At 47.4% G+C, this 24,870-nt stretch overlaps 1 protein-coding gene across 4 annotated transcripts in view; it reads left to right on the top strand.

The window, feature by feature from the left end:
• LOC147725709 (uncharacterized) overlaps positions 1-24,870 on the top strand; it is a 218,115-nt gene that overhangs the window by 136,021 nt on the left and 57,224 nt on the right. For 2 of the 4 annotated variants that reach the window (XR_015309800.1, XM_086964390.1), the window contains one exon: positions 9,189-9,308. The exons of the other annotated variants lie outside the window; for them this stretch is intronic. Coding sequence is in view for 1 of the 2 variants with exons in the window: in XM_086964390.1 (XP_086820516.1) it covers positions 9,189-9,308 (120 nt within the window). In the remaining variant the exon portion in view is untranslated. The remainder of the gene's footprint in view (positions 1-9,188; positions 9,309-24,870) is intronic. 4 annotated transcript variants of the gene reach the window in all.

Below are 24,870 nucleotides of genomic sequence, written 5' to 3'. Positions count from 1 at the left end.
CTCGTGCCTATGCAAGAAAGAGGCACAGGTGTCTACTCCCTGTACTTCTTGATACCAAAGAAGGACGGGTCCCTCCGGCCCATCCTGGACCTCAGGCCACTCAACCATTACATCCTGTCGGAACACTTCCATATGCTGACCCTGCAGCAAGTGCTCCCGCTGCTCAGTCAGGGGGATTTTCTCGCAACTTTAGACCTAAAGGATGCGTACTTTCACATTCCACTGCACCCTTCACACAGGAAATACCTCAGTTTCACCATCCAAAACCAGCACTACCAGTTCAAGGTTTTGCCTTTCGGTGTCACCACGGCACCCAGGGTGTTCACGAAGTGCCTGGCGACAGTGGCGGCGCATCTCAGGAGACGGAACATTCACGTCTACCCTTATCTGGACGACTGGCTCATCCTGGCAAAGTCAGCCCAGCAGTGTGCTGCCCACATGTCCCACACCATTCACCTCCTGCACGATCTGGGATTCTCACTGAATTACCCAAAATCTCACCTCCAGCCCGCCCACGTACGGCAGTATCTGGGTGCGACTATAAATACTCTGGCGGCCACCGCACAGCCGAATTCAGTGAGAGTCAGCAGCATTCAATCGCTGATACAGAAATTCAGACCTCAACACTCGCTTCCAGCAAGAGTGTTCATGCAGTTGATAGGCATGATGGCCTCCTGCATTTCCATAGTCCCGCACGCGAGACTACATATGCGCCCGCTTCAGGAGTGCTTAGCACGTCAGTGGACTCAGGCTCATGGGCAGTTAAAAGACCTAGTGTTGGTGAGCGGTCGGGCATACAACTCTCTGCATTGGTGGAATCCACGAAACCTTTGCAAGGGCCGACCGTTCCAAGAGCCTGTGCCACAGATCATCCTGACAACGGACGCCTCTCTCCAGGGATGGGGAGCTCATGTACTCCATTACACAGTGCAGGGACTATGGACGCAACAGCAACGAAAGATGCACATCAATGTTCTTGAACTGATGGCAATCTTCATAGCACTCAAAGCCTTCAAAGTACATCTGTGCAACAAGGTCGTGTTGATCCGGACGGACAACATGACAGCCATGTACTACATTCAAAAGCAGGGAGGAACACACTCTCCGCAGCTGTCTCATCTGGCTCAGAGCATGTGCACGAGTGGGAGATACATCCATCAGTACTCCAACCGTACTTCCAAAGGTGGGGTCATCCAGAGATAGACCTGTTCGCCACAAGGGAGCACGCAAAATGCCAAAGCTTCGCCGACAGGTTCCCACACCCACAGTCGCAGGGCAATGCGATATGGATGAACTGGTCAGGCAAATTTGCGTACGCTTTTCCCCCAGCACCAATGATACCACTGGTGGCATGCAAACTCAGGCAGCACTCGATGACTCTCATCCTGGTTGCTCCAACGTGGGCTCGCCAACCATGGTACACCACGTTTCTAGAACTGTCCGTGGTACCGCATCAGAGGCTACGTCTCACACCCAGCCTTCTGACGCAGAGCCATGGCGACATTCAGCATCCAGATCCGCAACAGCTCAACCTGGCGATCTGGCTCCTGAAGTCCTAGAGTTTGGCTACCTGCACTTGCCTTCTGACTGCATGGACATCATTCGGGAGGCAAGGAAGCCCACCACCAGAGCATGCTATGTGGCAAAATGGAAGCGGTTTGTCATTTATTGTGCAGACCACAACATTAACCCGCTAGATGCGTCTATTCAGAATATCATCTGTTACCTTTTCCATCTGTACAAATGTAATCTGGCCTATGCTTCCATTCGCATACATTTGTCTGCAATGGCCGCTTATCTCCAGAACAGGCAGCACCTCTCACTCTTTAGAGTGCCTGCCATTAAGGCCTTTCTTGAAGGACTCAAACGAGTCATTCCTCCGCGGACTCCACCAGCTCTGGAGTGGAACCTCAATGTGGTCCTCACCCGGCTGATGGGTCCTCCCTTTGAACCACTGCATTCCTGCGAGATTCAATTCTTGACGTGGAAAGTGGCTTTCCTCATAGCGATTACATCGCTGCGGCGAGTTAGTGGGCTGCAAGCGCTAACTATCCAAGAGCCATTTATTCAGATTCATTCTAATAGGGTAGTGCTTCGCACTGACCCTAAATTCCTTCCTAAAGTTTTGTCTCACTTCCATATTAACCAGACTATTGAATTGCCTGTTTTCTTCCAAAATCCTGAGTCATTGGCGGAGAGAATGCTCCACACCCTTGACGTCAAAAGGGCCCTAATGTATTACATCGATAGGACCAAGGATTTTAGGAAAACTAAACAACTCTTTGTTGCCTTTGCACCACACCACAAAGGTAACCCCATTTCCAAGGCTGGTATTGCTAGGTGGATCGTTAAATGTATCCAGATCTGCTATCTGAAAGCCAAGCGTACTCTCACCATTCCACCAAGGGCCCACTCCACCAGAAAGTTGGGGGCCACTATGGCATTCCTTGGAAATATTCCTTTGGAAGACATATGTAGAGCAGCCACATGGTCTACCACACACACATTTACAAAGCGTTATTGTGTTGATGTGCACTCCAAACAGCAGGCAGCTGTAGGACAGGCTGTTCTAAAAACAATTTTCCAAACTACTGCAGCTGGCACGGGCGGCTGCCGTTAATGGAGGGACTGCTATGTATTCTTTGCACAGATATGAATTCAGCAGCCCACATGCCTCGAACCGAATATGCTACTTACCAGTATGCATCTGTTCTTGGCATGTAGGGCTGCTGACATTCATATCGCCCGCCCTCCTCCCTGGCGCCTGTAGTAGCTGCAGAATTCACACATACTTCTAGCATGGTCATCATTCACTGAGTTCCACTCCATCTTGGCCACAATGGCTAAAAACAATCTGAGGATGGAGTCGATGCCCATGCGCACTGTAGTCCAGGGGAGGAGCCACCTATCTTGTGATACTTCGGAGACTCTTCCAGGACAACAATGTGCAATCATCCGGACCCAGCACTAGGCGGCGATCTATGCACAGATATGAATGTCAGCAGCCCTACATGCCAAGAACAGATGCATACTGGTAAGTAGCATATTCGTTTTCTTCCTTTATAGTAATTGTTACCTTAATAGGCCGTTTCCTTCTTGTTGATTCCTCCTCATTGAATGCTTGCTCTGTCGGGAGCCTGTCTCCCTTTGTCGCACTGCACAGTGCACTAATTCCAATGTCTAGACTTTGGCATTGAATCCTGGAACTGTAAACTATATGAAATTGCGAGAAAAAATCGCTGCACCCAGGTCCACTATTAAGAAGGGTCTTGGGAACTAGCAAAGGTATTCCTTCACCTCACAAAGCAATGCCTCGGTGAGTTATTTCTGCCACAGGACTCCACCTCTAGTTTGATGGAAGGCGGGTTTGTTTTCTGTTGAATTGATCCTTTAAGATGAGCTGCATGGTTTTCCTGAATTTCATGCAACAATTGCGTCATTACTTTTGCAATTCCCAGGTTGTCTTATCTAGTGATGGCATTCCAAACTTTATCAACACCATAGCCAGCCTGTAATAGAATTTGACTGTTGACATCAACATTCTCTTTGAAGGGCTCTAACCACCTGCATTTTTTGGTGTAGCCCTCATCAGTAGGTCATACTATCTCGGTGCCCAAGCACCTTTTGTTTCAATGTAATAGTCTTTGTACTCATTTAGAAGCTCTGTGAATTAAAAATCAATGATCTGTCTTTCTTCTAAGGCTCTTCCTCGTTCTTTCAATAGATGTTTTTTTTTTGCTGCAGATAATTGTAAGTTTGTGGCATTCCGCCATCTAGTGTGGGCTCGAACATATATAGCTTGTTTTTCTTTGAATTAAGTCAATCAATTTACTTTATTCGATCCAATTAAAACCTAGATCATAACCGTACAAAACAAGTTAAAAAAATAGAATACAAATCTTTTTAAGTCACAGGATTTAAGAACTGTACCAATCAGTGATATTGCTCATGGGCATCTGCTCCATTGTTAGATGTTTTCCGCCGCCTTGTTTAGACGTGTTTTCATGAGCTCTGGTTTGACACTGTGCAGTGTTCCCGCCGGGCCCTCTGATCCGTTCCTTCTTTGGTTCTAAAAAACAATAGTGCATTTGCCGGTTGTCAATAGTCTTGTTCCGTTCGACAACATGTTGATTGCATACCTCTCTACTCCCACCGTCCAGGTCAAGGAGGTCTTTGTGATGGAAAATTCTCCATTTCGATACTGTCCTACTTGTTAATCCAATTACCTAAATTCCAACCTTCACGGAGTTTGCAATCTCTTCTTGCCTCCTGATCACCGAGAACACTCCTGTTAAGCATGTCTTGTGTTCTGTAGCAAGCAGACCTTACGCAACTGACACGTTCGTCCTCTCAGCTCAGCCACCATGTCACACAGACGAGAAGCAGAAGACACTCCAGACATATTTGGAGAGCGTAAGGTGTCTGATAAAGAAAAATCAAGTGTTTTAGGTGTTGAAATGGAACCAGCCTTCTGACTGGAAATTTCTGACTGAGGTGGATATCGAACAAAGCCGAGCAGGCTCTGCCTGTCTAGCAGCAACAAATGACCACAGCGAGTATTGATGCTCCCCATACTCGCCAACCAGAGGCGTCTGCCTTAAGTTCCCGTGCCCATGAGGCATCTGGTGTGCCACTACTTTCCACCCATGGTAGACACCTGCATTCCAAGAGGGGCCTGGCGCCCGCTCCACATTCAATGCCGAAATCCTCCTTGTAGCATAGAGACTTGTTCAGTGCCTTGGTGCTGGATCTGAAGGTGCATCATCGAACACCATCGGAGCTGAAAGGCATGAATTCAAGGATTTCCGACCCGAGACATCTTACATCGAAACATTCTGAGCCAAAGTTGAGTACGGTGCCGAGACATGCCAAACATAACCATTCGGCATCGAGCTCTGCGCCCTCCGGTGGAAGATCTATCCCTACGAGGCCCTCTTCCACTGCTGCCTTCTCCGCGTCTTCCGAAGACTTTGAGCAGCCGATCCTACAGCGGCTTGAAGAACATCTGGACGCTAGGCAACAGAGGATCCACTGTGAGGATCTTGGCAAAGGCTCCACAGGTGCTGAAGGACCCTGCTCCTCATAAGAGGAAATTGACATGAGGAGGCCATCAACCCACCGACGCCTGTCCCTCCCAAAGGGCCTTAAAAGCACGACAGGACTCCCTCTCCTCTAATTCCTGAACATCCTGCGTTACATTTAGTCACCACCGCACTCACTTAGGGGTTCTTCCCACTGCGGGTGAGGTCAGTCCTAGACTCTTATTACTGGTATAACCCAAGTCCTGAACTGCAAGGCTCAGACCCTTGGGTTGATTACGATATTGAACCCTCTGCAGGCACAGGCCGATTGGCAGCTTGCCAAGCTTTCCCCACCAGATGGCATTGCATATCATGAGGTGTTACACAGGGCTGCCGCATTTCACAATGTTGAGCTCCATGTGCAGCAAGAAGAAAATGATTTCCTTGTGGAAGCCTACGCTTCCATTCACAGCTCCCTCCAGTATCTCCCGATGCTAAAAGGGGTCCTCAAACCGGCCACCAAGACTTTTGAGGAGCCTGTCAAGGCAAGGATTATCACGCCTAGGGTAAGTAGGAAATATAAAGCATCCCCTAGTGATGCTCGATATGTTTGTGGCCAGTTACCCTCTGACTCCCTTGTGGCACATACCGCCAGAAAGTGTGCAACCTTCCAGAGCACTAGTGATGTACCCCCGCGATCTGGATAGCAAGAAAATAAATACCAGGGGTAACGCTGCTCATTGGTAAATAGCCAACTCCATTGGCTTGCTCTCCCGATATGACTGCACTTACTGGGACCAAATGACAAATTTGGTAGTACATCTCCCAGAACATTTTCACAAAGACTTTCAGCAATTAGTGGCAAAGGGAAAGTTTATCTGAAATACTAATATTTGTTGTGCTTTAGACACAGCTGATACAGCCACAAGCTGCATTAATGCCAGCATTTTTTGCGATGCCATGGCTGGCTGAGTGTTGCTGGGTTTAAACCAGACATGCTTCAACACTTAATTAATGTGCCCTTTGATGGTCCAGTATCTCTTTGGCCCTCAGGTCGATGAGATGCTAAAAAAAGAGATACAGATAGAGCAAAAGAAATGGGTGCCCTCCAAACACCTCCCACTCGAGGCTCCTACTGTGCACACAGCTTCGTGATGCATCCAAGACATCCACTAAAGAATCCTCTGCCACATTCACCAGGCCGCTACATCAAATTTCCTCAAGCAGCTACTACAGGGGTGGATATCGGAGAAACAATAAGGGTAGAGGTGAAAGTGCAGCCCCAAAAGTACCTACCTCAAAACTGTGACGCCCTTTGACCTCCCCTCCCCATCACAAACTCCTGTGGGGGGAAGATTGCAGGGGTTTCTGCCCCATCCCAGAAATAACATCAGACCATTAGGTTCTAGACATCATACAGGGTGGGGGTATTGTCTGGAACTCATACAAACACCACCAAATATTCCCCCTCGCCAACACAGATGGTCAGATGCTTTACGAGGAGGTACAGGTTCTCCTGGCCAAAGGAGCCATACAACCTTTTCTGCATCAACACTGTGGAAAGGGTGTATACTGACTCTATTTTCTAATCCCAACAAAAGACTGCTTCCTCAGGCCCATCCTCGATCTCAGGCATCACACCAACTGCATTCTGTCAGCATTTCCACCTGGTGACTCTACAGGACGTTCTACCACTACTGCAGAAAGGCGACTTCCTGAAAGCTGTGAATCTACAGGACACCTTCTTCAACATACCCACCCACCCAGGGCATTGAAAATGTCTGAGATTCATGGCAAGTAGATAACATTATCAATTCAAGGTGCTACCCTCGGGGGGTGGTTACTAATGCACCAAGAGTCTTCACCATATGTCTGGCTGTGGTGGCCGCTCATCTCAGGAGGAGTGACATCCACGTGTTCCTTACCTTGATGACTGGCTGATCAAGAGCAGCACCCAGCAACTCTGTTTCTCCCACACCCAGACCGCAATATTCAGCTTGCACAGTCTTCAACCCCTACAGATGCAGCCCTTTCTTTGGGCCGTCTTGGATGCTTCAGTGGTCAGCCCAGCCAGGGTCCAAGGCTTCCAAAACATGCTGCCTCTGGTTTTTAGCCAGATCAGCAGGTAACAGTCAGAAATGTGATGTCTATTAGGCATGATGGCAACTTGCATTGCTATAGCCCCTCATGCCAGGCTCCCCGTGTCCCCGCACAAAAGTCTTAAGCGGAGGGTCATCTAGAGGATCTAGCGTAGGTGTGGGGCGGCGCGCGGCGTTCTCTGCAGTGGTCCCAAGCGGAGGGTCATCGCGAGGATCTAGCGCAAAGAAAGACTCAACTGCTATGTTTCTTACTGCAAGCGATGGTTAGTCAAGTGTATTATATCCTGTTATACTAAAGTGAAAAGAACTGTGCCTGTCCAACCCTGACCACATTCCCCTCATAAGAAAGAGGCTTCTATTGCCGTCTTAGGTAATAATACCATTAGCTGACATCTGCAAGGCAGCTATTTGGTATACCCCTCATGCCTTTACTAGTCACTACTGGTTTGATGTCGTGGTAGACAAAAAGCTAGAGGTGGCCAGGCTGTCTTGTGCGCACACTTTCAGCCTTCTGCAACAATCTCAGGCTAAGTCATCACTTTTGGGAGGGCTGCTTTACAGTCTATGCACAGTATTTATATCTACAGCCACAGATGTGACAAATTGAAAATGGTACTTGAAAGCATCGGTTTGTGTCTTGTAGTGCTGTAGATTCACATGCTCCCACTCTCCTCCCCTTTCGCCTGAGGTTGTTGCAGAAATGTTCTCCTTTCCTTAAGTTAGCTTTATTTTTACACTTTGCATGGTCATATTTTCCTTTATTTCATATGTTCTATTTCTAATCTTGTCCTACGTACAGGAAAAAACATTCTAACAATGGATCCGATGCCAATGTGCAATACCGATGATAGGTGAAGTCACTGGGCCACTCGACTCGAAAAGACTTAATTAGAAGATGAATTAGTTGTACATGTCCGAGCCCAACACTAGATGTCGAAAGAATGCCCAGCATTTGAATCTACAGCCATAAACAGATGATCCCAGTGGCTCGGCATCCACTGGAGTACTTGACCAGTGTGTTTTATCGACTTCCGATCAGTTACATCGATCATAAACACTCGCGGCTTTGCCAGCCCCTGCTTGGGATTCTTCAGTTGTGACTCTGCCAGATGTTCCAAAGACGTAAAACTTGTCCTAGCACTGTTCATGCAATGCTCACTATGACTGTGTTGCATGCAGCACAGATGTTCCTTGATGCTCCCACAAGTAGTGTGATTTAGCCAATGGTTGGGCCTGTCCCCCTGTTGGATGTGATCTTGGCACTTTGTAAACACTTTGTAAACACCTCACGAGGACTGCAGTGTTTTTGCTTGTGCCCCATGGATGCCTCGTCAAATTGCCAGTTAGGCTCTCAAAGCCCCCAAGGCTACCATACATCACTAATTTGAATGCCATTCCTAAAATCTCTTCTCAGTACATATGCGAGTTACGGTTTGCAGCCATATCCGTTCTGAATGTGACGCAGTGTACCATTACTCCTCTGATTATCCACTATGCCACTACCATATGGATCTGTTTGTCCATATTTCTTCCACTATTGTGTGACCTGCTTTAAATGCCCACTTCCAAGCTTGACTTTATCTGCTGCAAGGCTATGTTTGGCCTGTATCTGATTCTCACAATTAATTGTAACTGTTTGTTCTTACCTCTTCTGTCAATGGTGGTCTTTTTTTCTTGGGAAAACCTTACTTTAGTATTCTTTTGGTTTAGTGACTGGTGTGATGGGGAGAGGTCGTCGAGGTAATGACCGGATCACTGACTGACTGCTGGAAATCCTAGTTGCTGTAGTTAACTGTTGCCCCCACCCTTCCTAGAACTCATAGGAGGTTGGAAACCTTCACCTGGTACTGCTTTGGCCCATGCAACAGAACACTGAGACATGGCTCAATGCTAATAAACGACATGAAAAGAGGTGTGCTACTTTAAAGGAGAAGGTCACACATCGATTCCTGAAGTAGTGCCATGGTACTGACTGAGACATATCAGAGATTACCAGCCCATCAGTAAGTGGTCTAGTCATAAACACAAATGACTTTTCCTTAATCAGGCTTTTTATCTCTTTTATCAGATGACACATGTCAGAGATTGCAAGTGGCCGCAGGCAAGGAGGGACTCTTTCTTCCTCACAGACAGATTATGCATGAAGGTGCCTGGACTGCATGGCGGGAGCCAAGTGCTGCAACAGCAGGTCAGTAGTAGCAGTCCTCCATTTAAACCTCCCTTCCGTCACGCCACATGAAGCAGTTGCCACACCAGTCCTTTTTAGAACCAGCAGCGATGAGTCCAGGTTAATAAACCTGAATCTTAGTTGCATAGGTTTCCTGCTTTCCTTTGATGTACTCCAGCTGGTGTTTAGTAGAAGAAGTTCCGACCCCCAGGGTGGGCTTGTTACGCCATACTACATGTAGTAGTATACCTGATGTTTAAATATTCTTCTAGTACTTTTTTCCCTTCTCCAATCACAGTGCATTCATTGTGGTCCCACAAGTTATGAATCCAGGCTCTCCTGAATTTTTGGATTTTTTTTTTTTTTTTGAACGCTGGTATGGCTTCAGACTGCCAAATGCCGGTACCAGATTCATCTCTTGCAAGGACCTTTTATCATGTTGTTGAGTGGCATTGATTGGTGTGTAGTCTCAGCGAGAAGTATATTCATGATATTACTGCTCTTGGTGACACACTAATGTATACGAGAAAGTGATGGATGGAATGTTATGTTATGTTAAGTATTTTCTAAAGCGCGCAACTGCCCCAGCAAAGAGGCGTCCCGGCGCTGACCAATCTAAATGGTATATAATCCAACGAGAGCTAGCCAGACATACTCTACAACACTATATTTAGAGGGAAAAGGAAGGTTTTAATTGCCTTCCTGAAAGCCAGCACGTCCTCGATTCCGCAGATATGGGCCGGCAAGGAATTCCATAGCTTGGCTGCCATGAACCGAAACGACCGACCACCAATAAGGCAGAGTTTAGTTCGTGGAACAGTCACCAAGTGTTGCCCCAACGAGCGCAGGTTGCGTTGAGGAACATATGGGGTCAGAAGGGTGTGTAGAAGTTCCGGGCTCCCAGATTTAAGGATCTTGCCAGACAAAGAGCTTTGAACTGAATACGGGCATAAATCGGAAGCCAATGCAACCCTCTGATCGTAGCACTAGCCGAACATCGGCGGGGAAATCCCACCAAAATTCTAGCTGCCGAGTTTTGGACTAGTTGGAGTCGTTGAATCTCTGCTTTATTGGCCCCCAAGAATAGCACACTGGCATAGTCCAATCGCGATAAAATAGTGGATTGGACAATGAGCTGTCGCACTGCTGGTTCAAAAAACTTCAGGAGATGGTTGAGGCCCCTTAGCAGACCCACACAGTAGCCACTCGCTTAGTATGGGTCTGAAAACTAAGTGGAGAAGCGTGGCTCACTGGTTGGAGCGGCAGACTCTGAAGCAGAGATCGGGCCCGGGACCAGGGTTCAAGTCCCAACGCGGCAGGGTCTTGGGCTCAATGTCTGCGGACTCGATAATTCTCGCCTCGGCACCTACTCTAATAATGGGTCTCACGCTGCAACTCTGGGCAATAGCTTGCTTAATCTCCACAACGGCCCCTACAACGCTGGGATGCCTGGCTTCACCTTGGGGGTGCCCAGGAGGGGCATCTCACAGGGAGAGCCAGGAAGGTTTCCACAGTGTTAAACCGCGCCGGGACGCCCCGTTGGGGCAGCTGCGCGCTTTACAAAATACACTACATTTACATTTACAAGCGAGGAGTCCATCCAGACTCCCAAGGTCTTTACCAATGGCCTATGGAATGGGATTGGGAAAGAAACGGCAGGGCCAATACCCGGAAAGATCTGTCCCTCTGGAATGATCGGAACCACTCTAAGGCTCCAATAATCCCTACTGCCTCCAGGCGATGTAAAAGAATGTCATGAGATACCATATCAAAGGCAGCGCTAAGATCCAGCAGGATCAGCGCTGCACTTTGACCGGCATCTAAGATCGCCCGCAGATGTTCAGACGTGGCTAGTAGGACAGACTCTGTGCTATGGCCTCGCCTAAAGCCATTTTGGGATGGGAAGAATATTATGAAGGCTCATGTATTGAGATAAAACATTATTTACATGGGCCTCAGCAATCTTAGCCACCCACGGGAGAGGAGAAATTGGTCTAAAATTCTCCGGTTTTAAAGGGTCCAACGTGGGTTTCTTGATGATAGGGAGACCCAAGCCTGCTTCCAGGTCCCCGGGACACTAGCCATGGAGAAGGACAGGTTGAGTACATCACCTAGCGGCTGCTGGAAGAGCGTCAATGGCTCGATAAATTGTGCCTGTCTCATAGGATCCGAAGGGGACCCAGATTTAATTTTGCCACATAGCCTAATAAACTCTTCTCTAGAAATCTCCGGGATTACAGCTAGAGTGGGTCCGTCTACCTTTTCCCGGCCAGGGATGGATGAACCTTGGGGATGCTGCGGAAATGATTGATAGATTTTTTCTACAAAGAAAATAGCAAGTTCCGGGGGCGTGGCTTGGACGCCGAGGAAGATGGCGGTGTAGAGCGTCTCTCCTCCTGACACGAACTCTGCCATCGGGAATTGGGACGCTTTGTTAAGCCTGCAACGCGGATGTGAGCGAGGGTTTGGGCACCGGATCATCCCCAGTATGCGGTGAGCCGTCCTGTGTGGCCGTAGCTGAAGCGGTGAGAGAGTTACACCGAGCGAGGCGCCGAGCGAGGCTCCGGACGCTCATGGCGGGAGCGCCGGCGAAAGAAAGGAAACGAGGCACGGAGTAACTCCGAGGGTGCAGTGAATCTGCCAGCGCAAAGAGGATTGTGGCATCGGCGATGCCCAGCAATGCTTTGAGATGCGGGGCAAAGATAAAGTAAAAGCAAAGGAAGCGTGAGTTAAGTATGATCGGCCATGTCCGGGCTTCATTAAACCTAACCAAGATGGCGGCCGCCACTCGAGAATGCTCGATAATGTTCTGAAAATGCCCTAAAATCGAATCGAAACGAGACGAAGTGGCTTCCCACTTTACACTTTATATCTCGCTTTATATCTCGCTTAATCCAGCATACATACAACGCCAGGCGAGTAAGGTTAGCAGCTTTTGCTAACACCTTGGAAGGACAGTAAGCACGTCATTTCCAGTTTGATCATGAGGGCATAATGGGATTATGCTGAGTGCCTGGACTGCCTGTTAACAGACCACAGGGGTAATTTCAATGACACAGTGCTTTCTCAAAGCACACTCTTCAGTGATTTTCACGGCAACAGTGAGTGCCTGGATTGCCTGGCATCAAACCACAGTGATCGCTCAATGTTATAGTGATCTCTACACAGTGATCTCTCTCCAATGACATTACATGAACCATGTGTACACCTGAATGAATGTATGTGAAGCTCTATACCTCAGGTTCCACTTGACGGATTGCTATATGTACGATGGTGAACAGAGATCTGGGTGACCATTCTCTCCTATAGATCTGTGTTGTCTAATCTACCCCACGTGCTTACCGTAGAGGGGGTTCCATAGCACCGTTCAAGGAACTAAGCATTCACGATGGATACCAAAGACCAAGGAACCCTTAAGAGACTTAAATCGGACCACTCGAACCCGGGGTCGCCAAACAAGCCAAAGAAAGTCACTCCGGATGCACTGGATATGATACTAAATAGGTTAGACGAGGTGAAAGACTTAGCCAAGGTTACTAAGGAGGAAGTGGTGGCAATCCGTCAAGATATCCGAGACACTAACGCACGTTTAACAGAGACAGAATCCCGGATCAGTCGCCTGGAAGACATAGAGGTTAAAACCTCAACGGCCTTAAAACACCTCCACATTTCCTCTGACCAGACAACCAGACGACTAGCCGAGTTGGAGGACAGGAACAGGAGAGGGAACCTACGCATCTTTGGAATTCCGGAAGGATCAGAAGATTCGGATGGTTCATGCATCAAGTTCTTGGAATCCTGGTTCACTAAAGCCACAAACATGACTTTCGCAAATCCTCTGGAATTTGATAGGGCGCATAGAGTCCCAGGAAGAATCACTAAAACACAGAGGACCAAGACCCATCGTATGTAAGCCCTTACGCTACCAACACGTGGAGCAAATCCTAGCCTTCGTGAGAAAACACAATCATATTCTATGGAAGGACACCAAAGTCTACATCTCTCAAGACTACAGTAAGGAGACCGTCGAAACAAGGAAGGCGTTCCTCGCCCTTTGTCCACATCTGTCAGTGAAGGGATACCAATTTGGCTTTGCGGGCCCAGCGAAATACCGGGTGACGATACGAGGATCGGCTCACTACTTTACGGACCCAATGAAGCTCAAACGCATGCTTGAGGATGTGGAAGAACGAGACATGGAGCGCGACATGGAGACTAATAACCCGGATGGTCTATCGGCCTCGGCTTCTGCTTCAGGGTACAAGTGACCAAGTTAGGTCTTATCATACAGTTTTCCGCGCTCTGTTGTTAGTGAAAGCCTGATGGGCTTATATGTTGCTGGGTTCCTACCGGATAGACCTCAAGTCTACGGATGTACTGGAAGTTTCTTTAATTTACCTCTCTGGTTCAGGCTGGCATGGCCCAGCTGCTATTGATCGGATCCTCTTGTTTAAAGTTGGCTCGCCTGGTTGGCTCCAATGAGACGATGGCCGGTAATGTATACATTGTAAAGTGTTGTCTAACTCCAGACTTTGGCACACTGTCAGGCTACCCGGAGTAGACCGGATTCGTTCTGGCAATACTGTGTCTCTTTGACTATTGATTACTGATGTCCTACTGTTCTCTGTTCAGGTTCTTCGCCACTGATGCGATGACTTAGATTCTACTAGCCACTTCGTGCCTTGATGTGAGATATGATGCCATAATATCTTCTAATAGGTCATGATGATGTCTTCTCAAGTTTCTGCTCGATAATCATAGTTTAGTGTGCACTCAGAAATTATTCTGCCTTACCAAGAAGATATAATGAGTGGGTGTGCTGTTGAACACATGTCGGTTTTGCTGCATTACTTCAATGTTCCACTGCTTGCATAGCCTTTTATATGCATTTTCCGTTATGTATTGCTGTTCCAATGTCTTTAAATGACTACGTTTAGGCGGGGGGGCTACTGCAGTTTTCCTCACGTCGCCATGCTTCTGTATTACAAGTGGGGTGGGGGGTTGCGTGGGGTTGGGAGGGGTGGGTGCTGTGTTCTGTGTTTTGTATTATTTTTCCTTATTTCTCCTCCATTCTCCTTCTCTCTTTTTCCTCTCCTTCCCGTATCATCTCTTTCCTCTCTTACCTGTCTCTTTGCTCTTGATTGGACAAGTTGTATCATGCATATGATGTGTTTATATATCTATACTCAGACTAAGCGTGCTATATCATCAGGTATCCAGTTATCTGGTGGTGGTTTCAGACTGTATCTCATCTTGAGTGGCAGGACAATGTGTCCTTTACATGATGCGCCGAATACCATGTTTTCCCTTGGGTCTCTTGTTACAACCATGACACATATACCACTGTAAATGTCACATAGAACGCTGTCCACTCCACTTGGTACAACCTCTCTTGATCGATTGAAAGTTTTATCCATGAATGTTAAGGGTCTGAATCAGCCCGTTAAAAAACAAAAGATATTAGATTATTTGCGGAGACAAAAGGGGGACATTGTTTTGCTACAAGAAACCAAACTGGATGCTAAACAATTCTATACTCTGCGCAACAAGTTTTATACAGAGGTTGTAGGGTCAGGTGCACTCGGTAAAAAGAATGGGGTTCTGGTATTATTGTCAAAGAAGTCCAAGGTAGAGCTCCTATCCTCCTCATCAGATGACAAAGGTCGCTGGGTTACGGTGAAACTCACTAAGGATAACACGGAATTCTTTGTCACTAATGTCTACGCACCTAACACTAATGATTTAGAATTCTGGCAGGATTTAGTAAAACAGATTGCGACGGTTCCTGACACGGCGATAAACATAATTGGGGGGGACTTTAATCTTCCGTTTGACCCGGCCTTAGATAGGGACTCTAAGTGTACATTCAAGCCAAACAAATCACATAATGCCTTCATCAAACTATGCCAACAATTCCACTTAATTGATGCGTGGAGGATACAAAACCCCACTGATAGAGACTACACATTCTACTCTTCCCCTCACGACTCGTTCTCCCGTATTGACTACATTTTCATTACACAAAATGGCGTAGCAAGGATAGAGGATACTTCAATTGAGCCAAGGGTACTGTCGGACCACTCATGTATATCTCTATCCATCAGTAACATTAAACCATCCCCTAAACAAACGGCCTGGAGACTTAACGAAGAAATCCTACACAAGGAACAGAATAGGACTAAAATCTTGGAGGCTATTAGATCTTATCTGGAGACTAATGTGAGGGGGGACACCTCAGAACTAGTGCGATGGGAAGCCCTAAAAAGCACAATAAGGGGAGTGTGCATCAAAATCCGTTCAGCAATGAACAGGGATTGTAATGCGAAGTTAGAAGGGTTGGAAGCTGAGATAGCTACTTTAGAGAACAAACACCAAATGACAAGGGACCAGGAAACGTTCAACATCATGACCCATAGAAAATACGAATATAACAAGCTAGTGAGCGAAAGGGCGGGAGTGTGGCTGGATAGGAAGCGAAGGTTTAAGCTATGTGAATCTAACAAAGCTGGTAAGAGCCTGGCAGCATACTTAAAATTTAAAGTACAAAGGAATGCTATTAATGTTATCAGGGACTCGGCGGGAGTTGCTCATTCGGACCCTCAAAAGATATCCGAGGTCTTTAAAGACTTTTATGAGGACCTATACGCTAAAAACGAGTTGGTGATGGGGGACAAAATTCAAGAATATCTACAAGAATGTGCTCTACCAAAGTTAAAGCCTGAGGAACAACTCAGTTTGAATGGGCCGATCCTGGCTAATGAGGTAGAAAAAGCGATCAAGGGGTTAAAATGTGGGAAAGCACCAGGTCCGGACGGCTTCACGGCCAAATTTTATAAAAGTTTTGCATCGGACTTAGTTGATCCCCTTCTACACCTCTTTCACGAATTTACAGAGTCAGGGGAGGTCAAAGGCACGTTGGCAGAGGCAACTATTGCAGTCCTGCCAAAGGACGGCAAAGACCCATCACTTCCAAAGAACTACAGGCCGATTTCCCTGATTAACCTTGATTGTAAATTACTAGCCATGATCCTGTCAGCCCGTCTGCAAAAAGTCCTCCCCACCCTAGTACATCCGTCTCAAGCGGGTTTCTTAAAACATAGACTATCTAGTGATAACACCAGAGTACTGGCCCATGCTCTAGAAAAAGCGAAGCTTTTGACGACCCCCACGGTGGCAGTCACACTGGATGCAGAAAAAGCCTTCGACAAGGTAGATTGGTCCTACCTTGAGGCGGTTTTACGCAACTTCAACCTAGGAGAGACGTTTACTAAACTCGTAATGGCTTTGTATGCCGGCCCCACTGCTAAAGTCAGAGCGGGCGGCTCCTTCTCTTCCTCTTTCTGCCTAAAACAAGGGACGAGACAAGGCTGCCCACTATTACCTTCTCTGTTCTTATTGGCAATAGAACCCTTTCTGTGGCATATCAGACACAATGAAGCCATTGCTGGGGTTCCATTTGGTAATTGCACCGTAAAATTGACTGCATACGCCGACGATGTCCTGATCTTGTCGGAAAAAGCTGACGAGGCTATCCCGGCCTTGATGGACACAATTGAGGGGTTCTCTAGAGTCTCAGGATATAAATTAAACAAGGATAAAACAGAGGTTAAGTTACTAAACAACATCGGGGATAAAGGATTACTGGGGACATCTGGCCTTACCTGGCAACCGAAAGCTTTTAAATATTTGGGCCTAGACTTTGAGAAGGACTTGATTACGACTCTGAAATTAAATGAAGACTCAACATTAAAAAAGATATCCACTTTACTAGACAGTTGGTCACCTAAATTCTTGTCCTGGTGGGGCAGGGCTGAGACTCTAAAAATGATGTGCACGCCTCTAGTTAACTACCTGGCTAGCATGCTCCCCATGACTTTCTCAGACGAATTTATTAAGAAGGTGGACAAGCTGTTCGGAGAGTTCCTATGGCGAGGGAAAAAAGCCAGGATATCACTTAAAAAGCTGCAGCTAGCAAAAGATAAGGGCGGCCTGGGCCTGCCCTCGTTTAGGAACTATCAAACGGCTTTCCTCTGTAAGCAAGGGGCCCTTTGGTTGGTTGAGGATACATCCTACACTCCAGTATGGCTAACTATTGAACGGTCGTTAATAGCAGATGCACCCCTCTCGTCTCTCCTCACCATGGATCTGGCCCATATACCTCACTCCAAATACATCCTTCTAAATACCAGAAGAGCACTTCTCCGACTTGACCAGTATCATAAGACTGCTCTGGTGATTAAGAGATCCACCCTACTCTCATTATGGCATAACCCTAAGATCAGGATAGAAGGGAAAACCCTTTACTGGGAAGTGTGGGCCGGAAAAGGTATACACATAGTGAATGACCTCTATGATAATGGCAGACCCCTGCCCTTCTCGACATTGCAAGAAAAGTTTAGTTTACCACCCATAGAATTTTACCAGTTCCTAAAACTGAAGGCCGCTATCTCCAAATGCCCCCTCAACACAGACTTACCCTGGCTTGTGTCCCGGCTACGAATACTATACCATGCTGACCATTTTGTATCAAGAATATATAAATTGCTCCTCCCCCTACCCAAGACGCCACATAGGCTGACCGAAATTAAGTGGGAAGCGGAACCTAATTCCACAGGCATTGCATTAGACTGGGAGGTGATACACAACACCGCACTGACAAACAAGATATCCCCGATCCTATGTCAGACGAAATATATGCTGTTAAATAGAGTGTTCTGGACCCCCCAGAGACTGTTTAAATGTAAATTGAGGGATACTCCTACCTATTGGAACTGCCATGAAGCTCCTGGTGACTTGGCACACATGTTTTTTCATTGTTCCCTATTACGAACATTTTGGAATAAAATATTTACATACATTCAACAAGTGCTTGGAATCACGCCTGTCCAAGATTTCATATATGTCATTTTAGGTCCCCTGGAAACACAATTGCCGGACATTCATGACAGGCAACTGCTTGATATTATGCTGACATTGGCGTGCAAGGTCATTCTTTACAAATGGAAACATTTTGACGAAATCAACTTCAAAATGTGGCTGGAATGGCTCTCATTTTTAAGAGGGGCAGATAATCCTGCACTGCAGTCAGCCACTTGGAAGCCCTCGAACAAAAAACTCTGGACATCCCTGGATGCGTCATCCTCCCACTTTGAACCACCATGATATGCATCTCAACAATTGACTTTTCCAAACAGTATCTAGGTGGAATTTGAGGTGTTTGCTTGTGGTTTTGTATACTTACTGCATATTCTCTACTACGCACACAGTGTACCGAGTCTGGGTAAACCAACTACTATTGTTGCCCTATAGATACACCTGTCCTCTCTCTTCTCACCTCTCTCTTCTCTTCTTCTCTATCTTTTCCCTTCTCTAGCTCTCCTTCTCTCTCTTCCTTTTCTTATCTTCTTCCCTTGATTTGCTTTTTGATTATTGTAAGTGTCATGATACCAAGAATTTGTTCATTTGTACCTTTAAAGATTTATTGTATTGTCTTTATTTTTATCCTTATTCTTCAATAAAAAAGATTTGAAATAAAAAAAAAAAAAGAAAATAGCAAGTTCCTCGCACTGCTGTGCAGATGTTATACTGGTAGGGGGGGTGACTCTAACAATCTTGAGTAAATTAACTATTTTGAAAATACATTTTGTGGGGTTAGGACTATTTTTAATTTCCTCCGCGTAAAATGCAGCACGTGGAGAACAAATAGCTTCATGATAAAGCTTTACTTTAGTCAAGTAGATAATTTTATCTCCGCCGTTGTTCTCCCTTCTCCATACTCGCTCTGCCCTCTTAGATTCCTACCTCTGGGCTCTCAGGGACTCGCTATACCATGGGCTAGAGTTAGACGTTCGCCCCTTTGTCCATTTGGCCGGAATGAGAGTATCCAGGCCTATCAAGATCCAGTCACAGAAGACAGTGTAGGCCACCTCAGGATTAGCCAGGTCTATTAAGGGAAAAGCGCCCAGGACGGCATGAAGATCTTCTGGTTTAAGTTTGTGCCAAGGCCTCTTTAGGACCTGGCTCTCCCTATTAGGCCTAAATGGCTCAGTAATGTCCAGCATAACTTCAATCAAGTAATGGTCAGTCCATCCCATGGGCTTGGGCGGAGCTGTACTCACAGCTGGGATACTAGAAAAGACCGGATCCAGTATATGCCCGGCAGTATGAGTAGCCTCTGATATTAATTGTTCAAGCTGTAGGGCTGCCAGATCCACTAACAGGTTATAGAGCCTGTAACCAGGCGAGGTCGCCCCCACACACCACTGCGTCTGCCTCGTTTTGCCTTGATTTGTGGGTTTCTGCCTTGACTTGTGTATTTTGCCCTTTGTTTCTTTCTCCTCATTTTCCTTCATTTTTTTCGTTCCCAGGACGACCCAGCCGACGCTGAACCACCCTCTGACCTCCTTTTCCCGCTGCTGACTCCCTGCGGCCCCGCCCCCCTCCTGCCCATTCGCCGCCCTGCTCCCGCCACCCAGCTGCTGCTCCCTCCCGGATCCTCTTTTATGACGCCCACGCAAACGCGCAGCGGTCACGCGCAGCGGGCGTGCCGATTGTGCGCTGAAGGCGCGCCAAATGCAAGCCCGTCTGCGCCCGTCCGCGCCTGGACCGCGCCCAGTGCCAGGACCCCTGGCCCCCGACGATGCCAGCCCACACGACGGCCCTACGACGCCGCCACCCTCATCGCACTCAAACCAGACCAAAACAGAGCCTGCCACCCCGAGGCGCACCCACGGACCCTTCACCTGTCAAGCCTGTAAGTTCACCTGCCTCCGGACCTGCACCGCACCCACCAAGACAAGCACCAACAGCCACCTCAAGTGCATCCTGCTCAACACCCGCTCCATCCACAGACACGCCATCGAACTTTGGAACCTGCTCGACACAACATCACCAGACGTCGCCTTCCTCACAGAAACCTGGATGAACGCCTCCTCGGCACCCGACATCGCCATCGCCATCCCAGACGGATACAAGATCACCCGGAAGGACCGCGTCAACCAGACTGGAGGAGGCATCGCCATCGTACACAAGAGCACCATCCGCGTCACGACCGACTCCAACGACACCTTCTCCGCCGCCGAGCACCTCCACTTCCAGATACACATCGACCCAAAGACGACCCTCAGAGGCACCCTCGTCTACAGACCCCCGAGACCACGCACACAATTCAGTGAAGACATCACGGACTTCATCAGCCCGCACACCCTCCCCTCCTCTGATTACATCCTCCTAGGGGACCTGAACTTCCACCTGGAGAACAACAAGGACCACAACACCACCGCCCTGCTGGACAACCTCGGACTCAAGCAACTGGTCAACACCCCCACCCACTACGCCGGCCACACGCTCGATCCTGTCTTCTCATCCAGCAAGCACATCACCTTCAGCCACTCCACCGGACTTCACTGGCTGCTGGAAGAGCGTCAATGGCTCGATAAATTGTGCCTGTCTCATAGGATCCGAAGGGGACCCAGATTTAATTTTGCCACATAGCCTAATAAACTCTTCTCTAGAAATCTCCGGGATTACAGCTAGAGTGGGTCCGTCTACCTTTTCCCGGCCAGGGATGGATGAACCTTGGGGATGCTGCGGAAATGATTGATAGATTTTTTCTACAAAGAAAATAGCAAGTTCCGGGGGCGTGGCTTGGACGCCGAGGAAGATGGCGGTGTAGAGCGTCTCTCCTCCCGACACGAACTCTGCCATCGGGAATTGGGACGCTTTGTTAAGCCTGCAACGCGGATGTGAGCGAGGGTTTGGGCACCGGATCATCCCCAGTATGCGGTGAGCCGTCCTGTGTGGCCGTAGCTGAAGCGGTGAGAGAGTTACACCGAGCGAGGCGCCGAGCGAGGCTCCGGACGCTCATGGCGGGAGCGCCGGCGAAAGAAAGGAAACGAGGCATGGAGTAACTCCGAGGGTGCAGTGAATCTGCCAGCGCAAAGAGGATTGTGGCATCGGCGATGCCCAGCAATGCTTTGAGATGCGGGGCAAAGATAAAGTAAAAGCAAAGGAAGCGTGAGTTAAGTATGATCGGCCATGTCCGGGCTTCATTAAACCTAACCAAGATGGCGGCCGCCACTCGAGAATGCTCGATAATGTTCTGAAAATACCCTAAAATGCCCTAAAATCGAATCGAAACGAGACGAAGTGGCTTCCCACTTTACACTTTATATCTCGCTTTATATCTCGCTTAATCCAGCATACATACAACGCCAGGCGAGTAAGGTTAGCAGCTTTTGCTAACACCTTGGAAGGACAGTAAGCACGTCATTTCCAGTTTGATCATGAGGGCATAATGGGATTATGCTGAGTGCCTGGACTGCCTGTTAACAGACCACAGGGGTAATTTCAATGACACAGTGCTTTCTCAAAGCACACTCTCTTCAGTGATTTTCACGGCAACAGTGAGTGCCTGGATTGCCTGGCATCAAACCACAGTGATCTCTCAATGTTATAGTGATCTCTACACAGTGATCTCTCTCCAATGACATTACATGAACCATGTGTACACCTGAATGAATGTATGTGAAGCTCTATACCTCAGGTTCCACTTGACGGATTGCTATATGTACGATGGTGAACAGAGATCTGGGTGACCATTCTCTCCTATAGATCTGTGTTGTCTAATCTACCCCACGTGCTTACCGAAGAGGGGGTTCCATAGCACCGTTCAAGGAACTAAGCATTCACGATGGATACCAAAGACCAAGGAACCCTTAAGAGACTTAAATCGGACCACTCGAACCCGGGGTCGCCAAACAAGCCAAAGAAAGTCACTCCGGATGCACTGGATATGATACTAAATAGGTTAGACGAGGTGAAAGACTTAGCCAAGGTTACTAAGGAGGAAGTGGTGGCAATCCGTCAAGATATCCGAGACACTAACGCACGTTTAACAGAGACAGAATCCCGGATCAGTCGCCTGGAAGACATAGAGGTTAAAACCTCAACGGCCTTAAAACACCTCCACATTTCCTCTGACCAGACAACCAGACGACTAGCCGAGTTGGAGGACAGGAACAGGAGAGGGAACCTACGCATCTTTGGAATTCCGGAAGGATCAGAAGATTCGGATGGTTCATGCATCAAGTTCTTGGAATCCTGGTTCACTAAAGCCACAAACATGACTTTCGCAAATCCTCTGGAATTTGATAGGGCGCATAGAGTCCCAGGAAGAATCACTAAAACACAGAGGACCAAGACCCATCGTATGTAAGCCCTTACGCTACCAACACGTGGAGCAAATCCTAGCCTTCGTGAGAAAACACAATCATATTCTATGGAAGGACACCAAAGTCTACATCTCTCAAGACTACAGTAAGGAGACCGTCGAAACAAGGAAGGCGTTCCTCGCCCTTCGTCCACATCTGTCAGTGAAGGGATACCAATTTGGCTTTGCGGGCCCAGCGAAATACCGGGTGACGATACGAGGATCGGCTCACTACTTTACGGACCCAATGAAGCTCAAACGCATGCTTGAGGATGTGGAAGAACGAGACATGGAGCGCGACATGGAGACTAATAACCCGGATGGTCTATCGGCCTCGGCTTCTGCTTCAGGGTACAAGTGACCAAGTTAGGTCTTATCATACAGTTTTCCGCGCTCTGTTGTTAGTGAAAGCCTGATGGGCTTATATGTTGCTGGGTTCCTACCGGATAGACCTCAAGTCTACGGATGTACTGGAAGTTTCTTTAATTTACCTCTCTGGTTCAGGCTGGCATGGCCCAGCTGCTATTGATCGGATCCTCTTGTTTAAAGTTGGCTCGCCTGGTTGGCTCCAATGAGACGATGGCCGGTAATGTATACATTGTAAAGTGTTGTCTAACTCCAGACTTTGGCACACTGTCAGGCTACCCGGAGTAGACCGGATTCGTTCTGGCAATACTGTGTCTCTTTGACTATTGATTACTGATGTCCTACTGTTCTCTGTTCAGGTTCTTCGCCACTGATGCGATGACTTAGATTCTACTAGCCACTTCGTGCCTTGATGTGAGATATGATGCCATAATATCTTCTAATAGGTCATGATGATGTCTTCTCAAGTTTCTGCTCGATAATCATAGTTTAGTGTGCACTCAGAAATTATTCTGCCTTACCAAGAAGATATAATGAGTGGGTGTGCTGTTGAACACATGTCGGTTTTGCTGCATTACTTCAATGTTCCACTGCTTGCATAGCCTTTTATATGCATTTTCCGTTATGTATTGCTGTTCCAATGTCTTTAAATGACTACGTTTAGGCGGGGGGGCTACTGCAGTTTTCCTCACGTCGCCATGCTTCTGTATTACAAGTGGGGTGGGGGGTTGCGTGGGGTTGGGAGGGGTGGGTGCTGTGTTCTGTGTTTTGTATTATTTTTCCTTATTTCTCCTCCATTCTCCTTCTCTCTTTTTCCTCTCCTTCCCGTATCATCTCTTTCCTCTCTTACCTGTCTCTTTGCTCTTGATTGGACAAGTTGTATCATGCATATGATGTGTTTATATATCTATACTCAGACTAAGCGTGCTATATCATCAGGTATCCAGTTATCTGGTGGTGGTTTCAGACTGTATCTCATCTTGAGTGGCAGGACAATGTGTCCTTTACATGATGCGCCGAATACCATGTTTTCCCTTGGGTCTCTTGTTACAACCATGACACATATACCACTGTAAATGTCACATAGAACGCTGTCCACTCCACTTGGTACAACCTCTCTTGATCGATTGAAAGTTTTATCCATGAATGTTAAGGGTCTGAATCAGCCCGTTAAAAAACAAAAGATATTAGATTATTTGCGGAGACAAAAGGGGGACATTGTTTTGCTACAAGAAACCAAACTGGATGCTAAACAATTCTATACTCTGCGCAACAAGTTTTATACAGAGGTTGTAGGGTCAGGTGCACTCGGTAAAAAGAATGGGGTTCTGGTATTATTGTCAAAGAAGTCCAAGGTAGAGCTCCTATCCTCCTCATCAGATGACAAAGGTCGCTGGGTTACGGTGAAACTCACTAAGGATAACACGGAATTCTTTGTCACTAATGTCTACGCACCTAACACTAATGATTTAGAATTCTGGCAGGATTTAGTAAAACAGATTGCGACGGTTCCTGACACGGCGATAAACATAATTGGGGGGGACTTTAATCTTCCGTTTGACCCGGCCTTAGATAGGGACTCTAAGTGTACATTCAAGCCAAACAAATCACATAATGCCTTCATCAAACTATGCCAACAATTCCACTTAATTGATGCGTGGAGGATACAAAACCCCACTGATAGAGACTACACATTCTACTCTTCCCCTCACGACTCGTTCTCCCGTATTGACTACATTTTCATTACACAAAATGGCGTAGCAAGGATAGAGGATACTTCAATTGAGCCAAGGGTACTGTCGGACCACTCATGTATATCTCTATCCATCAGTAACATTAAACCATCCCCTAAACAAACGGCCTGGAGACTTAACGAAGAAATCCTACACAAGGAACAGAATAGGACTAAAATCTTGGAGGCTATTAGATCTTATCTGGAGACTAATGTGAGGGGGGACACCTCAGAACTAGTGCGATGGGAAGCCCTAAAAAGCACAATAAGGGGAG

The sequence above is a fragment of the Lissotriton vulgaris genome, chromosome 3_2 (genome assembly GCF_964263255.1).
Source record: "Lissotriton vulgaris chromosome 3_2, aLisVul1.2, whole genome shotgun sequence".
NCBI classification, from domain to species: Eukaryota; Metazoa; Chordata; class Amphibia; order Caudata; family Salamandridae; genus Lissotriton; species Lissotriton vulgaris.
This window is presented reverse-complemented; position numbering and strand designations above follow the sequence as displayed.